Consider the following 19,209-nt stretch of genomic DNA (forward strand, 5'->3'; position numbering starts at 1 on the left):
GACAGTCCTCCACCCGAACCTGTCTAGCCTCCACCTCCCTGCGTGGAGATTGAGCAGCGACAGTTGGCAGGTTTCGACCTTCCTCCCGAAGTCTAACGTTATCTTGGCAGCCTGGCGTCCCTTCACCAAAACAGAATACGTCTGTAGATGGAACAAATTTGTGGCATGGTGTGCAGCTAAGGCAGTGGATCCCCTTTCTGCACCTCTTTCAGATGTTCTCCTTTTCATTCTTTCTTTGACCCAGCAGGGCTCTGCTCTGGGCACTGTAAAAGGCTATCTTTCGGTCATATAGGCCTTTCTTCGGCTTCCTGATCAGCCTTCTCTTTTCAAGTTCCCCAATGTAAATCGCTTCCTTAACGGCATTACTCACTTGTTACCTCCAATTCCTTTTGTAATGCCCCAATGGGACTTGAACCTGGTTCTGACCTACCTTATTTGCGCTCCTTTCAAGCTGCTACGTAACTGTCCTCTGAGACTTGTCCTTCGCACTAGGCCTTCTTTCCTTCCCAAAGTAGTTACCTCTTTCCACATAGGACAGACCATCACTTTGCCCACCTTCTTTCCGCCTCAGCATCCTTCTAAAGAGGCGGAAAGGCTCCACCGGCTGGATCCAAAACGTGCACTTTCATTATATCTGGATCTCACAAAACAATTCCAGGTGGATGACCAGCTCTTTGTGGCTATGTGCAAAAACGAACCATCTCTCGATGGGCCATTCTTTGCATAAAAATCTGCTATTCCTTCGCAAAAAAGGAACCTCCTGTGGGGTTGCGTGCCCATTCCACCAGGGCGACGGCAGCTACTACTGCTTTGGGGCGTGGAGTCCCCCGTCATGACATCTGCCAGGCAGCTACGTGGGCTTCATTGCACATGTTTACCAAACACTGCTTCCTGGACAGCCAAGTCCGGAGAGACGGCTTCTTTGGCTGTTCAGTTCTCCAGGACTTTTTGGTGTGAACTTAGTTTGCAGACCCACCTCCGGGGTTGGTATTGCTGGGGTATCTAATCTAAGGTGAGGGATCCATAACAATTCTCTTTCAGATGAACAAGTTACTTACCTTTGGTAACGGTATATCTGTAAGAGACATAGATTAGTTATGGATTCCTCACCGCCCCGCCCATCCTCCCTGTTCTGCAAACTGACTAATAGGGTAAGGGACTTTCAGGGCCCTAGCTTTGTGCACCAGTGGTCAGTTTCTTGCATGGCTCTGCCCTTCTGGCGCAAAATGTCGTGTAAAGAACTGATGTCAGCTCGCAGGGGCGGCGTCTAAGTAGATACCGCAACGTCATTTCGGCGACCACGAGACCAACGACAAACGCGAAGTCGACCAATGCCACACACTGACGTGCAGGGGTACTGCTGAAGAAAAATTCTCCGGATCCAGTCTGACGCCGGAGGGGTAATTTTAAGGTGAGGAATCTATAACTAATCTAAGTCTCTTACATAGATCTTAATTTGTTCTGCAAGTTCAGATCAAAGAAGCCTCAGTAACAGATTGAACACACACAGCCTGTTTTCTAGAGGTATATATTATTTAACAAACTGTAAAACAACATTGCATGATCACATACAGCAAAATCAAGTATCAATGCACATATAATTGTTTTTGCAGTGGCAAATATGTTCCACTAAATATAACATAGTTTGCTTACATGGTTAACTTCAGTGCAGGTATCTTAAACCTTTAGTATTTATACAGTCTTAACGACAGGAACAGTACTCATTAGCAGTGCTAAATATGTAGCAATTGCATAACTCTTAATGCAAAAGGATAATTTAATTGGTGAATATGATAACGTTGGAATAACAAATGAGCTCTTTTGGGCCACCACATATCTTTAGGCTTGGGCGGCTGGTGGATCAAGGTTTTGTGGGTTTCTAGTTCATGACTGTAAGTTGTTTTGTTCCAAATGGTTGTTATGAATTGCTGCCACTCTCCTTCCCCATTGTCTAGCATCAAACACATAGAGCCTTGCCTTGAGACATTGCCTGGTTGTAAAGCACTCTCTAAGACTGATTTGAGGGCTGGTGGGGGGTAGTCGTTTGGGAGGAGGAGAAAAGCAAATACTGTAGGAAGGACATAAAATATGGTATTTTCTAGACTTTAGACAGAACCATATCTGTTAAGCAGTCTTGTTTGGATTCTGATTTAAATGCAATTCATATGACATCTCAAACACCTAAAACCTCATCAAAATTCAGAGATACCTGTGCTGTAGACACCAATTCAAACCTTTGAAAACCAACCCTTAAGAATCCATCCCCGGGAGAATGGCTAGAACACACAAAAGGTGATAGGAAAATTAAATGAAACCTAAAGGAAGCATGAGGTATGCCGGAAAATGTTGATTAACAAGTGATAATAAGTTAGAAATCTTAGAAAAGTTAGAAAATCTTTAAAAAGTTACTAGTTACTACTTGAGAGAATTATACCTCACAAATCAAAACTGAAAAGATTTTACACATTATGCAGCTGGCTGAAAGTCTTGACTACAATGATAATATATCATCCAGCTCAGGGTAAAGATTTTTAAAAAAAGAGGGAAAGAGCTAGTTGACAGCATACAGAGGAATCAAACTGGGCTGTAGAATAGCAACAAGATGAGCTGACCTACATAATGACAAATTAACCCATAAAACCTGCTACCTAAACCATAAATAGAACAAACAACCCAATTAGAAATTTTGCTAAAGTTTTATCTTTTTTCAAGAAGAAAAAATAGATGTGGCTTTACTTCAGGAGACACGGCAGGTGGCTTTAAGGAAGCCATGCAGCTCATTTTTGGCACTCTCCAGGTCCTTCTGGCGCACTGCTCGGCCCCAAGGATTTCCAATGGGCCCAGTGGGGTTACCACTGGCAGATCCATCATAGGCATCATCTCAGCCCCTAATACCGGCCTCGGGTTCCTCACAGACTCTGGTGCTGAATTTCATTCTGGCTCCAAAGCCTGCGCTGGTCCATTCTTTACAATGCCATTCCCGACGTCCCGGAGATAGAGCTTCTTCTGACTCCTGTGTCTGACCCTGAGCTTATATGTCTTGACCCTGTCACTCTTTCACTCCACTCAAGTGCACCTGATCCCCATAAGATATGATTCAGATAAATAAGCCCTGACTGACACCCTTACGGGAACTTGGGTTAAGACTGGCTCATGCCCACCAGTAAAGAAGCAGGTGACCAGACGCCTCAGCCAGGTGACCTGGATTTTCTTACTCCGCACCCTACTCCTGAGAGTTTGGTGGTCTTGGCTTTCACCAGCAAAATGAACACTAATGCATCCCCCATGACTCCTCCAGACAGGGAGTTGAAAAGGGTTGAAGAGTTCGGCCAGTGAATGTTGTCTTCGGCTAGTTTGACATTTTGGTTGGTCACTGCAGTCTGCCTATTAGGCTGTTATACACTCGCCTTGGCCAGCAATATCTTGGCAGCAGCCTCAGAGGAGTTTTGGACCTCTTTGGTTCAAACAATTAGGAGGGCCAGGATGCTGCTAAAAATGTTATTAGGGCTGGCCTTGATACCACAGTTTGCGTGGTAAAAGCGGTGGGCACTAGTGTTTTGCTCCATCGACGTGTGTGGATGCGATGCACTGACTTTTCTGAAGACGTGTAGGCATCCCTTATGGATATGCATTTTGATGGGGTCCGCCTGCTTGGCAAAAATGCAGATTCTGTCCTCGAATGCTATAAGGAAAGCAGAGCAAAGGCACATTCCTTGGGCCTTTCAACCGCTGCCTAACAGTTTCCTCATTAGTTTAGATCCTTCCGAGGCTACTCCAGAGGGTTGGTGTGTAGACAAAATCAGCTGTGGCCACCACCTCAACAGTCGCTCCAGTCCTTTTGTGGCTGAGGATGGGGATTAAGCAGACATCACACCGGTCACAGCAGACACCATTCTTCTCAGTCCCCCAGCTGTGTGATTTCAGCCCCAAGCCACTTTAATTTGTTCCCAGAGACACACAATCGCCCTGTGGGAGGAAGATTGAGACATTTTCCCCCAGAGTAACAGTCCTTCACATCCAACAGATGGGTCCTCCAGACCGTCCAGTGTGGTTTAGCTCTCCCGTTTCTTTCCACCCCCCACAACCGCCTCCCACATCACAGAGAAGCACTGTTTCATTTTACTGCAAGATGTGAACGCTCTACTGGCCAGAGTGGCCATTAAAAGGGTGCCAGCTTCAGAAGTAGGGATGGATTGTTACTCCTGGTATTCCCTTGTGCAGAAGAAGAACATAGGCCTTCATCTTATTGTAGATGTTAGCAGTCTGAATGCATTCCTACGGAATGACACATCTAAAATGCTCACACTGGCCCAAAATCTGGCGATTGAATGGTTGCATTGGACCTGCAGGATGCATACCTTCATGTGCCTTTCATGCAGTCTGAGATTCATTACCTGCAGTTCAAGGTCTGCCAGGAACATTTTCAGTTTGCCGGGCTCCCCTTTGGCCTTATGAGCATCCCTCAGATATTTACTAAAGTAATGGCAGTGGTCACCACCCATCTTTTGAGGTTGGTTATCCGTTTTCTCCTATCTTTGTAACTGACTGTTGAGCTCGAGTGGGCAATACTCAGTCATAGATCACCTCCAAATTATGGCACACCTCCTGACATTGTCGGGGCTCTCGATTAGAGAGCCGAAGTCACACCTGCCTCCTTTCCAGAGGCTTCCACGTATGAGTCCAAGATATTCAGACTATGATCATGATGTTTCAGCATCTGTCCTAGATCTCTGTGAGAGCTGATGTGAGACTATTTGGCCTATTGGTCTCATGCATCCTGCTTCTCCACTTCTTTGGGTGGTTTATGCGCGATTCTGATGGAATCTGATGTTTCATTTGGTGTAGCACGAAGAAAACCTGTCTGATGTCCTCCAGGTTTTGGAGGACACTGCACAGTAACTGCAGTGGTGGCGGCTTGACCGCAACCTGACCAGCGGCAGACCCCTCTCTCTTCCTTGCCCTCAGAGAGCTGGTGGTGGTAGCAGATGCATCCCTGCTAGGCTGCTGATGTCATACGGGAGATGAGGAGATAAGAGGAGACTGGTTTCTGGTGAAATCCCAGCTCTGCAGAAATATGTTGGAACTGCAGGCCATCCTCTTGGCGTTGAAGGCCTTCCTGACGTCCATCCAGAGAAGGCTAGTACATCTTCTCATGGACAAAAACACTGCCATGTGGTAATGCGACAGGCAGCGCAGAGTGGGGTCCGGTGCCAAGAGGCACCACGCCTCTGGAGTTGTCTGTAGCCTCATGGCAGCATCCTGATCACAAACCATCTTGTGGGATTTTTAAATGCTAGGGAGAATGAGGTCAGCCTTTGACACCTGACTGATTACGAATGTCCGTTCCAAACTGAGGTGGTGCAGGGCATCTTCCGACAGCCCAAGTCGTCATAGTGACTCTGGGTTGGTCAATTAGAGTGTGTTACCTAGAGCTTCTGGGCATGAGCATTTACCCCCTGATCAGGCTTTGGGAGGATCTTCTTTCTTAGCAGCAGGGCCGGTGTCTGCATTTAAACCTTCACAATGTACACCTCTATGCATGGTACATATTTGTACCTGGCGTGGACTCTGCAGCACAGGTTCCTTACAGGCCAAACTTTTTGTTTTTATCTTTGGCCTAGCGCGGTCTTACAGTGAAGACTATTAAAGGTTATTAGTATGCCCTTTTGGCCTTTTTGTGTTTGCTTTATTTAAGTCACCTCTTGTGATGCAATTTATTAAAAGTTTGACACACATATTCTCTATCAAATTGTTTGAGGCCACAGTGGGATCTTAATTTGGTCCTGAAATTCCTTGTGTATCCCCGTTTGACCCAATTCACAACTGTGAGTTGTCTGACTTCATTATTGCAATTTCTTGAGCCCAGCACATGAGGGAGCTCCAGGCTCTCTTTAGTGCAACTGCAGTACACCACTTCTTTCCCAGACAATCTGGTCTTGAAGACCAGAACAGCCTTGATGCCAAAAGTCAAGACTCCTTTTCAAGTTGGGCAATTCATCACCCTATCCATGTTCTTTGCTTTGCCTCACCCCTCAAAAGAATAGGAGTGGCTCCACAGGCTAAACCCCAGAAGTGCCTTAAGCTTTTACATCAATCTAACCAAAGTCTATCAGGTGGATGATCACCTTTTTGTAGAGTTCTCGGGGACAGAGAAAGGCAAGACAGTACAGAAAAGGACTTTTTTGAGGTGGATAGTCCTCTGCAATAAGATTTTCTAACCATTGGCCAAGAAGCAGCCTCCGGAAGGACTGAGGGCTCATTCCCCCAAAGACAAGGCTGCTACCATTGCGCTGGCATTTAGAGTGCCTGTTCCTGACATCTGTCAGGCTGTGACTAGTGCATCAGAGCACATGTTCACGAAGCACTTCTGCCTTGACAGTCGAGGCCAGCAGGAAGGGTATTTCGCCCATTCAGTCATGCAGAACGTTTTGGTGTAAGCCTACTTAAGAGGCCCTCCACCTTGAGAGATACTGCTTTGGTATCTGTCTAAATGTGAGAAATATGCTGTTAGAAGTATCCATCAGTAGAACAAGTTACTTACCTTCGGTAACACGGTGTTTGATGGCACGTGTGGCTGTAGATGCACATGCTTAGCATAAGTCCGCCATGTAATGTTTGGCTCGGTAGTGTGCAAGTTGTTTTTCTTTGAAGAAGTCTTTCGAGTCACAAGGTGTAGTGACTCCTTCTCTTGCTTGCAATATGCATTGTCCTCAACTCCATTATTGGATTTTTTTTGCGCTGTTTGGCTCGGTCGTGGACTCCTGCACTTTCTCGATATTGTCAAAAATCTAGCATTTAGGCCTGTAACTTCTGTATTGTTATTGATCGTGGTTACTTATAGTTTACATCAGTGGCCCGTCGAAGTCGGCGCTTTCCAGCAGACGAGGCCCAGAGGGCCTTCGCCCTTTTCAAGTTTCATTCATGTTATGACCGTCTAGTGATGGAACGGACACCTTTTTGTTGTTGCCACACTGCCGTGCCAAGTTTCCACATACCGACCAATACTTGGTGTGTAACTTACACCTGTCTCCAGATCATCAGGATTCCTTCTGTGCGGCGTGGAAGTGCTTCTGTTCGAAAAAGAAGCTGTGCGATTGGCATGCAAGATGCAGCGAAATTACCAGACGCACCGTCGACGACACTGCAGACATTTTTGGATCCGAAGAATACCACCATGAGGCACACGCTCAGGCCCCTTCAGCGGATGTGGACTCCTTCTCCCATAGGGACAGTTCGGGGTCCAAACTCGAAATAGAGGACATTCCACCGGGCCAAATCATGAGTACTGTGCCCCATCCATCCTGACCACAGTCTCAACAACACATCCCAAAGGATCGGCAGTCCTGAGTTAGACTGACCGAAGCCCTTGCACGGGCTGCCGCTGCCTTCGGGCCATGGTTCTACAACAAACAATTGATGGACGGAATGCTGACAATGCAGACATTCTCCCCCAGTCAAGAGATCTGGGTTAAATCCATCGTTCTTTTGCCCACTACACCACCCCAGTTTAGACATGGCCATATGCAAATCAGTCTTGACCCTGTGCCTCATGGGAACAGTCCAGCCCGAACTGCCTAGCCATGTCTTCCCTGGACCGGAATCAAGCATCCTAGGACCGGTTTCTGGCTATCAGCCGTCATCAGCCAGGTTAGCTTGACTCCAGTGGCGTAGTGAGCACGGGTCCCACGTCTGGGAATACCCATCCCACTTAGGACGAAAAGCGCTACAACAAACAATTGATGGACGGAATGCTGACAATGCAGACATTCTCCCCCAGTCAAGAGATCTGGGTTAAATCCATCTTTCTTTTGCCCACTACACCACCCCAGTTTAGACATGGCCATATGCAAATCAGTCTTGACCCTGTGCCTCATGGGAACAGTCCAGCCCGAACTGCCAAGCCATGTCTTCCCTGGACCGGAATCAAGCATCCTAGGACCGGTTTCTGGCTATCAGCCGTCATCAGCCAGGTTAGCTTGACTCCAGTGGCGTAGTGAGCACGGGTCCCACGTCTGGGAATACCCATCCCACTTAAGGCGAAAAGCGCTACAACAAACAATTGATGGACGGAATGCTGACAATGCAGACATTCTCCCCCAGTCAAGAGATCTGGGTTAAATCCATCGTTCTTTTGCCCACTACACCACCCCAGTTTAGACATGGCCATATGCAAATCAGTCTTGACCCTGTGCCTCATGGGAACAGTCCAGCCCGAACTGCCAAGCCATGTCTTCCCTGGACCGGAATCAAGCATCCTAGGACCGGTTTCTGGCTATCAGCCGTCATCAGCCAGGTTAGCTTGACTCCAGTGGCGTAGTGAGCACGGGTCCCACGTCTGGGAATACCCATCCCACTTAGGGCGAAAAGCGCTACAACAAACAATTGATGGACGGAATGCTGACAATGCAGACATTCTCCCCCAGTCAAGAGATCTGGGTTAAATCCATCGTTCTTTTGCCCACTACACCACCCCAGTTTAGACATGGCCATATGCAAATCAGTCTTGACCCTGTTCCTCATGGGAACAGTCCAGCCCGAACTGCCAAGCCATGTCTTCCCTGGACCGGAATCAAGCATCCTAGGACCGGTTTCTGGCTATCAGCCGTCATCAGCCAGGTTAGCTTGAACTGGGGTGGCGTAATGGGCAAAAGAACGATGGATTTAACTCAGATCTCTTGACTGGGGGAGAATGTCTGCATTGTCAGCATTCCGTCCATCATTTGTTTGTTGTAACGCTTTTCGCCCTAAGTGGGATGGGTATTCCCAGACGTGGGACCCGTGCTCACTACGCCACTGGAGTCAAGCTATCCTGGCTGATGACGGCTGATAGCCAGAAACCGGTCCTAGGATGCTTGATTCCGGTCCAGGGAAGACATGGCTTGGCAGTTCGGGCTGGACTGTTCCCATGAGGCACAGGGTCAAGACTGATTTGCATATGGCCATGTCTGAACTGGGGTGGCGTAGTGGGCAAAAGAACGATGGATTTAACCCAGATCTCTTGACTGGGGGAGAATGTCTGCATTGTCAGCATTCCGTCCATCATTTGTTTGTTGTAACGCTTTTCGGGCCATGGTTGGCACCGAACAGCTGTACTGGAAACACCTAGCCCAGCACCGAACCAACAGCATAAGGCCCACGCTCACCAGTCATATTCCTTGAGTCGAAACTTGGAATCGCAAGCCCCAGCATCAAATCTCTGCCCGCCTCAGCACCAAAAACATTGGCATCGAAAACCGCTTCGGAACCGAAGTCACATACTTCAGCCTTACAAAAGACCAGCTCCGAAACTGTGGAACCGGTACTTGTCTTGATGCCAGGCAAAAACAACTGTTGATTCACCCAAGCACCAGCAGAATCATGGCTGCGCCTTCACAAACCAAGGCAAAGCCAGCAAAGAGACAGTAAACTTTTGAAGAAGCATTGGAGAGTCCCTGCCCACCAAAGCATAGAAACCACCCATTAGCCCACCACCACCAGTGACACCAAAGGCACACTGTCCGCCACCTTCACCTCCTGCAGATTCACACTGCTCCCCAGACGGTTCTATTCATTTCTTTCAGGAACATGGGGACCATTGGGATAATGGAGACCAATGCTCTATTGCCCCTCAAGACTATCTGTGGAGCAAATATGACACAGACTGGCCTACAGACAAGGGCCCAGATTTGTGTAGGCCTAAACTTTCCCCTCCAGATGATGCTACAACATACCATGACATCATAGCTAGAGCAGCTAGTTATCGTAAGATTCAGCTCCACACAGAACCTTTGGAGGATGATTTTCTATTTGAAACACTTTCATCTACTCAACGTATGGCACAGTATCTGTCCATGCTTAAAGGTATGCTAAGACATACTACAGATATTTTTAAAGACCCAGTATAAGCAAGGGCCATTACACCATGAGTGGATAAAAAATATAAGCCGTCCCCAACATATATAAAAGGTCAACTACCACCAGACACTCTAGTGGTTGCCACAGCAAGGAGGGCGAACCTACAGATATCTGGCGAGGTACCCCCACCAGACAAAGGTACGAAGAAAATAGATGCTGCAGTGAAGAGAGTGGCATCACAATCAGCCGACCATTAGAGGATAGCCAACTCCTTTGGTCTCCTTTACCACTACGACAGGGCACACTGGGATAACATGGAGGATCTCCTCCAACATCTCCTGGAACAATACAAGAAAAGGGCACATGAAATTGCTTAGAAGGGTAAAATAGTAGCTAACACCACCATCCGTTGTGCGCTAGATGCAGCTGATACAGCTGCTAGAAGCATTTACACCAGTATCCTCATAAAAAGACATGCCTGGCTCAAGGTTTCAGGCTTCAAGCCAGAAGTCCAAGAAAATATTCTAGCCTTTCCCTTTGATGGAGAAAACCTCTTTGACCTTCAAGTAGACATCTTACATGAAAAAATTAAGAAAGACAATGAAATGGCCAAAGCAATGGGTGCATTACAAACATCTACCCAAAGAGGGAGTTTTTGTCGCTCCGCCTATCGTGGAGCAGCAAATGGTACATCTGCAGACACCTCCTCTACATATCAGTGTCCCCAGTCGCAACATACATCCCCCAGACGAGAATATAAAGGATTCTACAGAGGAAATGATTCCTAAGTCGGTTTTGTTCAGCTACCACCACAAAGCCTTGACATACCTGCCATTCCCCTCGATCATATTACAACTGTTGGAGGAAGACTAACAGTTCTTTCTCACATGGCAGACTATCTCCTCCGATCAGTGGGTTTTGGATGTTATCCAACATGGTTATTGCCTGGAGCTTACTTCACCAACTCTAGACATTCCACCCCATACACACAAATTGTCAACAGACAATCAACAGCTGGGCAAAGAGGAAGTAAAAGCTCTTCTTCAAAAGGGAGCCATAGAGCCTGTGCCACTACACCAACAGGGCACAGGTGTTTACTCAGTTTTCTTTCTCATTCCCAAAAAGGGGGTCCCTCAGGCCAAAATTAAACCTCAGACCCCTAAACAGGTACATTCTCCTAGAGCACTTCCGTGTGGTCACCCTACAAGATGTCATTCTACTGCTACATCAATGTGACTTCATGTCTGCATTGGACCTAAAGTACGCCTACTTTCACATTCCAATTTACCCAGCACATCAACCGTACCTCATATTTGTATTAAACAGAAAACACTTTCAATTCAGAGTAATTCCATTCAGGGTCACTACAGCCCCCAGGGTGTTCACCAAATGTCTAGCAGTAGTAGCAGCTCATCTTCGCAGACAAAACTTACATGTTTTCCCATATCTGGACAACTGGCTCATCAAAAGTTCAAACTATCAGAGCTGTTTTCAACACACTCAAACTACTATAAACCTACTTCATTGTCTAGGTTTCACATTCAATGCAACCAAGGCCCACCTGCAACCTCTTCAAACACAACCTTACCTCAAAGCCATCCTCATTCTCAAACAGGGATAGCTTACCCAAATACTGAAAGGATTGAATGCTATCAAAAGCTTATCCAACAGTTTCAGCCTCATCAACAGATACCAGTAAAAACAGTAATGTGTCTCCTAGGCACCATGGCACCATGTATAGCCATAGTACCATTAGCCAGATTCAAAATGCGCCCATTGCAAGAATGCTTATTGCATAAATGGTCTCAAGCAAATGGCCAGATGGAAGATCTAGTGTTGACTAGTCTCCAAGCTTGCCACTGTGCACATTGGAGGAATTTCAACAAGGACGGCCTTTCCTAGACCCAGTTCTGCACAGGGACCATAAGAATGGACGCATCAATCACAGGTTGGGGAGTGCAATCACAGAAGTTGACTGTTCAGGGCCACTGGACACCCAGTTAGACTCACCTCCATATCAGTCACGTAGAGCTGCTAGCTGTTCATCTAGCGCTGAAGGTTTCCCTTCTATACCTCACAGGCAAGGTAATTCTCATCAAAACAGACAACATGACTACCATGTATTTGCAAAAATAGGGGGGCACCAGGCCACCTGAGCTATCTCACTTAGCACAAACCATCTGGAGGCATGCTCTCCAACATAACATTCACCTATTAGCGGAGTACATACCGGGAGTGGACAAAACCTAGCGGCTCTCCTCAGCACGAGACGACAACAAGTTTACAAGTGGGCGCTCAACTAGTCCTCCATTCATCCAGTCTTCCAACAATGAGACATAGACCTATTCTCTACACCAGAAAATGCACACATTTACAAAACATTACTGTGTGAATGTTATGACCTGTAAACAAGCCAATGTGGGCCAAGCTGTTCTACGAACATTATTTCAAGCAAACAATGAGACATAGACCTATTCTCTGCAACAGAAAATGCACACATTTACAAAACATTACTGTGTGGGTGTTATGGCCTGTAAACATGCCAATGTGGGCCAAGTTGTTATTCGAACATTATTTCAAGCAAACGTAACCCACACAGTTTAGCCACCGCTCTGGGAGGAAAACTGCTTTACAGTCTATGCTAAGCATGTGTATCTACAACCACACATACCACCAAACGAAAAATGTTATTTACCCAGTAAGCATCTGTTTGTGGCATGTAGTGCTGTGGATTTACATGCACCCACCCTCCTTCCCGGACACCTGTGTTGGTTGCTATTATTTACATTAAACATTGCACTATGTTCGCATGGTCGTCTCACTAGGATACATCATCCTTCACACTCCATCCTCACCCCCAAAGAGAAAACAATCTGACAATGGAGTCGAGCACCATGCACATTGCAAGCAAGAGGAGAAATCACTTCACCTCGTGACTTGAAAGACTTCTTCAAAGAAAAACAACTTGCACACTTCTGAGCCCAACACTAGATGGTGGACTTATGAATCTGTAGCACTACATGCCACAAACAGATGCTTACTAGATAAGTAACACTTTCTTTCTGGTGGATATTCTTATCGAACCTCAGATTTCTCACTACTCTTTCACCTCCCGGTTCTGTGAAGTAATCTATTTTTACTATGTAAAAAGGTCTCATTTAGACATCTGCACACTGGTGCCTCCAGTTGTTTTCTTCTCAGACAGCGCAGAAATAGTCAAGCAAGAAACTGATGGCATTGTTCAGTAGTGGGCCTTACGTCACTACTGGGGCGGAAAGAGCCCAACAAGAGCTGTAAAACGCCACCTCATGTCACTTGGATTCACAGCTTTTTAAACTTTCGGATCCGGTCTGGTGCCTGGGAAATATTCTAAAGGTGAGGAATCTGCAATAAGATATAGTATTCAACAGAAAGGGCATTGACAAAGGTAAGTAACTTGTTTTTCTGAACGTTTATGTTTAGGTAAATATTTTAAGGTTGCAATTTAGTGGCTAAAATACACTGAGAGGAAAAATTGGAATTGGTTACCATATTGTTCCTTGGACAGGTTAATTACAAACACCTACACTCATGCAGAACCACTGTGCTAAGTAAATGTCCATCTTTGCTTTTGTAGAATAGTCTGTGAGCAGTATTTATAATTATTTGCAGTGCTTTATACTGTTTGTCTAATTTGTATTGAATTGTGTCCAACCTGCTTTTAAGCACCATCTGCTTTTAGTCTGATACTGTTTTTGGGATGTTTGTTTCAAAGTATTTTAGATGTGCAGTGAGTTGTTCTGTTTATTGGCTTTCTTTTTCTGTACTTGAAACAGCTTCTGTATACTTAGTGAAGCAAATTCTCCTTACCTCAGATTGCTGATTCTAAGTCGTTCAGTAACTTGTAAGTTTAAACCACGAATACATTTCTAATGATTTTTGGTCTCTTTCAGCTGCTTATGTGTGGCACTGGGGACATCAACGTCTCTGATTTCAAGGCACATGTTATCGTGGTTGGTGGATCCTGGCATTTTAGAGAAAAGGTAAGCGGTGCAACTCATCAATAAGCCCATACACAGCTATTGGTAAAGGTTTTCACGCCCAAAGGGTAAGGGGGTTTCTAGTCATATTGGGTAAAGTTTATCTACATTAAAGAGTTACTTAACAGACACAGTATGAGTCAAATATGGCTTCTCCTTGAGCAGATGCGGTTATGAAGAGACTTGACTTACAGGAAGTTGTTTGCCTATCACATAATGTTTATGAGTAAGGGAGACAAATTGGGGAGGCGGAGGGGCAATTTTGTTTGCATGTAGCCCTATTGATACCCGTTATGAAGCAGGATTTATTACGCATGACAGGATTTTAGTGGGGGAGTTTTACAGGAAGCAGTTGGGAATACTTTTTTCTAATGAGCTATTTGTGTTCCTGTTTAAGGTTTTTCTTTTTGCAAAGGATGCTCAATATCAAATGGTGTTGGATAAAATTGGAGCTGCAGTACTTGTATTGACTAGTTGCTATGCTCATCACAGGCAGAACATGCATCTTCTGAGGATATACATAGTTTAGCAAACCATTTCTGGAATTATTGTTATGTTGTGAAAAGGGCTTGCTGTTAGTATTCTTTCTTTCGCCATTTTCCTTTCTGCAGCACAGCACGTCGTCCTCCATTGTTCCCTTTTTCCTCTACTTCTTCTCTCCATTCCTGTTGATGTCTGTCCCATTCGATTTCCCCCATAATTCCTCTTTATTTTGTTTTCCCTCTTCTGCTAGGCTCCAGCTTTCCTCTGGCTCACCTGGGCAAAGCCATTAGCTTGACCATTCAGATTCTATTAATGCTACCAGCTGTTTTTAACAAACTAGACTAAAATGTTTGTGTAAAACAAATTTCAGACTCCTGCCACCAAGCACTACATACACTTCAGAAGATGTTCATTTGAGTATTACTGTCTTAGCTGCGTCTGCAAATTGCATGTCGTAATTTTGAAAGCATTAAATGTACCTCACCTATACAACTGTCCTTGATACTTTCACTTGATACGTGGCAGGAGGGCATAATCAGAAACAGGGCTGGAAGTATTGTTAGGCATAAGTCATAATTTATCACCACAGCTTGTGAAGCACAGGACCGTAAGAGGCTGTCGGAGAGTGTACATAAAGAGTTTTTAGTGACTAATGGAAGGGCTTAATGGACACATGATTGGAAGTTCAAAGCTGATTTGTTTTGGGTTGGACCCTATCCACAATGGAACAACGTAAGGAAGTACTCTTTTTGTCTGATCAGCCCCAAAGGTTTGGACTGATGCTGCTGATTTTTCGACTTTGAGAGTGCACTGAGGCCTGATAATCAGACCTTAGTGCCCGTGCCTTGAACTTAAAGTAAGTATAATTGATTGGTTTATACCCAATTGGCATAAATTAACTTACTTGTGGGTGCCTACTTTACGGTACCCAGGGTACACCAGGCCTGTAAGTTAGAAGGTGAACACAGGGACTGCAGCACTGGTTGTACCACCCTGGGTGTGACAAAGGTAAAATATGAACTCCTAGTCTGCCTCTGCAGACTGGAAGGGTAGTTTTAAACTGCTTACTCGACATTGCAATTTAAAGTAATGGCAAAGACCAGCCCTTTCTTTTTAATATATCACCCCTAAGGTAAGCCTAGCGAGCCCTAAGACAGGGCGCTGTATATTAAGTAAGACGTGGAACATGTGTTTATACGTGTTCATACAGTGAAAATCAGCAATTGTCATTTTTAATGTGCAATAGGCTAGTATCCCCATTGGCGTATACAGAGCTGCAGGCTGCCACAGTAGCCCTGCTAAGTTCTGACTGGGGCTACTAAAGTTGAAACTGTAGGTATCTAACAACTAGTTACATTAAGCCAGACTTGATGCCCATGTTGGAATTATTGTAACTTGTTGCATTGTACAACTTTTAAAAAGTTGTCACTTTGTTGCCCTATAGCTCCTGTGTTCATCCAAGGTTGCACACAGGGGCTGTCCCTGAGACAGCTTTCTGTCCTCCTGGCGAGACATGCAAATGACTCCCAGGGAAGGAGACAATGGATGCCTGCACTGGAGAGAGGTGCTACCTTTCTGTGAGAAAGTGGCTCTGTATATACTGTTCCTTAATAGGTACAGGGTGTACAGAGTCCACAGACCCCAAGGGTTTAACAGAGGTTAAAGTTCGATATAACCTTACTCTCCACAGTGGTAGCCTGGTCGAGCAGTAAGGCAGTATCAGAGGACAGTGTAAAGCATTTGTTGTACACACTCAGTCAGCAAATGGTTCCACACACTCAATAACTGAACTCTAGGCCAATGGATTGTATATAAAATATATATATATGCTTGTTTTATTTTAGAACCAACACTTGGGATTAAAATATACTTTCTCGACAGGAGATGTTTCATAAAAATACTTTTGTATATGCAATAGACTTTTTAGTAAACAGTTACAAGTAGTTGCAGTAGACAACTCTATTTCTAAACACAATACATTGAGCTCAATGATAAATTCAAGTTATATGCAACAGATTACTTTTTAGATTACTTTTGTAATTCCAGGCCTGGATCCTAGATCGAGTCCTGGGTCAGTTCTCAGAATCAGCTGTTGAAAGTCGACTTTGGTACTGTAGTGATTTTTAACTAATATTTAGCTATTTCAAAAGTTAGCACTTAGAAAATATTTCAGAGCAAACAATCAATGATTCCCTATGGAAGGAAATGTAGGTTACAGGTATAGTAGGTTATCGTTACTTTTGTAATCCAGTACCGGGTGTCTAGACTCAGTACTGGGACCTTTATCCAAAACAGGTAAGTAATTACGTTTTCAGATGTTGTACGATTTTTTTATGAATATTTAGAAATTGCAGAAATCAACACTTAGAAGAAATTTCACAGAAAAGCAGTCAATGGTTTCCTATGGAAGAAAAATGAGTTAAAGGTAAGTATAGTTGTGGGTACTTTTCAGAGTCAGTGCTGGGCACCAAGATCCAGCACTGGGAGCTCACCTAAGAGCAGGTGAGTAAATTCGTTTTTGTCACTCGGCTGATTTTTGGTGATTATTTGAAGATTTGAAAAGTCCACACTTAGAAGAATTTTCAAGAAAAAGCCAGTCAATGTTACCCTATGAGGAAAATGAAGTTAGCGGTTTAAGGGTAAGTACTCGACTGGCAGAGTTGAAGTTCTGGGCACAGACTCAGGGGTCCCCCAGTGTCAGGTAGGTACAGTTAGTTCACCCTCAGCGGTTTCAGGACGGCCGGGTGCAGAGAGAGTTAGGCCCAATGTTATCCTATGAGGGATAGGGGGGGCCTTGGTTGGTGGCTGTTGTCTGGCAAGCCACGCGGCTGTGGGAGCTGGGCTCCTGGTCACTTACTCAGGGCAAGTGGGGAAGTAGGTTAGAGTAGAGTTTTCACTGCCAGGGCCACTCGGGCGGCTGGGTGCAGGGTGCTTTTGAGCCGTCGGGCGCTCAATTGATTTCTATGGGAAATCTCCGGTTTGGAAAAAGACTGCAGGCTCGGGGACGAGGACTCTTCAGGTGCCACCACCACTTTGAGAGGTAAGTTGGGTTGTTGGAGGATAGGTAGGTACCCCGGGATTGGGCACAGAGGGCCGTGGGGCGCCGGGTGCAGGGGTGCCTTTTGGTGTCGGGTAATCTTACCCTCTGTTGATCGCGGTTGGGGTGGCACTCTGTTCTGAGGCTGCAGGCTTCACCAGGATTGTCGAGGGGGGTCCTTGGGTGCCGGACTCGGGGTCACAGTCACCGTGGGGTCGTCCTCGTGGGTTTAGTTTACTCCGGCACCGGCCAGGCTTGGCGGGTGCAGAGTGGGCTGGGATCGTGGTTCCGGGCTGCTGCCAGGGGTGAAAGGTAGGTTCTGAGTAGAGCCTCTACTCATGGGAGTCCCAGGGGATCAGAGTTCAAAGGTAGCCAGGTCCTCCGGGGTTTCTGAGGTTGCTGGCCACAAGAGATGCCGCGCTGGAGCCGGAGCAGGTTCGAGGGTCGACAGGCCGGTAGGGCTGGGGCCAAAGCAGTTGGTGTCTTCCTCTTTTTAGCAGCTGCAGGGCAGGTCTTTGTTCTTCTTGCTCTTCTTGTAGTTTCGAATCTGGGATCTGGGGGAAGGAAGGTTCAGGGTGCCTCTAAATACTAGATTATGGGGCGTTACAGGTAGGTGAAGGCCAGGGACCAATGGGCCCTTGTCCTGGGGTGGGTACACCCCCTATCCTGCCTTTCTCCTGTGGGAGAGGGGCAGTAGCCTAATCCTGATAGGGTAGGGCCTCCCATCTTCAAGATGGCGAGAGCCCGGAGATGTGCTTCACCTCGCCTCCCCCACCTGAGGGGTGGGGTGGGCAGGCTGGCACATCCCCTGTCCTTGTATGGGGTTTCCGGCCAAGCTTCCCGCCAGAGTGGGGGGTTGCAGTGGCCTGGGGAAACTCCTAGAGGCGGCAGGCCTTTGAAGCTTCCCTTTCCTCATCCTGGGGGAGGAGATTTGTCACCTCACCCAGGATGTGCATTGTTGCAGGCCCGGGAGTGCAGGGGCTCTCCCACCCAGGGGTCCAGCAACGTGTCTGCTGTGTGGCAGCCTGGGCAGCCTCAGAGCAGACGTGGATTGTAGGTTAGTTGTAAGGGGGCATCTCTAAGATGCCCTCTGGGGTGCTTGGTACATTAAATCCCACACTGGCATCAGTGTGGGTTTAATATGCTGAGAAGTTTGATACCTAACTTCCCAGTCTTCAGTGTTGCCATTATGGTGCTGTGGAGCTCGTGTTTGACGAGCTCTCAGCACCATGTATTCTTAAATGGCAGCACTGCCTTACAGTGCCCGGGAATGGACCTGGGTACTGTAGGGGCACAGGGCTCCTGCTCTTGTGCCCACACCATGGGCATAAGGCACCCAGCCAGAGGGGTGGCTGACATATGCCTTGGCAGTGTAGGTAATGGGCATGGCACACAGAGATGTGTGCCATGTCGACTCTTCCATTTTTGTCCTGCACCCAGACACTCAGCCTGCAAAGGCAGTGTGTGTATGTAAGGGTACAGGGCCTCTAAGGGTGGCACAATGAGTGCTGCAGCCCTTAGGGGCCTTCCCTGGTCACAAGGCCCTGGGTACCTAGGGTACCATTTACCAGGGGCTGACATGTGGCCAGGGTTTGCCAATTTGAAGGTTGTGTGTTTTAAGGAAGGAACATAGGCCCTGGGCACCTGATTGGCAGGAGTCCAGGGTACACTCATTCAAAGTACATTCAGCAATTTAGCAAAAAGTGGGGGCATACCATGCAAGAAAGATGGCACTTTCTCACAAAACACCCCCCCCCCCCCCAAACGAAAGGTGATGAGACTCACCTTGTCCTATGGAGTCTTCATTGTCTAAGTGGAAGAACCTGGAAAGTCCAT

The 19,209-nt window shown here is 46.4% G+C and overlaps 1 protein-coding gene across 9 annotated transcripts in view; it reads left to right on the top strand.

The window, feature by feature from the left end:
* AREL1 (apoptosis resistant E3 ubiquitin protein ligase 1) overlaps positions 1–19,209 on the top strand; it is a 632,176-nt gene that overhangs the window by 524,666 nt on the left and 88,301 nt on the right. For all 9 annotated transcript variants that reach the window (XM_085626755.1, XM_085626750.1, XM_085626754.1 and 6 more), the window contains one exon: positions 13,767–13,856. In XM_085626755.1, coding sequence (XP_085482881.1) covers positions 13,767–13,856 — 90 coding nt within the window. The remainder of the gene's footprint in view (positions 1–13,766; positions 13,857–19,209) is intronic.

Source organism: Triturus cristatus, chromosome 9, assembly GCF_964204655.1.
Source record: "Triturus cristatus chromosome 9, aTriCri1.1, whole genome shotgun sequence".
NCBI classification, from domain to species: domain Eukaryota; kingdom Metazoa; phylum Chordata; class Amphibia; order Caudata; family Salamandridae; genus Triturus; species Triturus cristatus.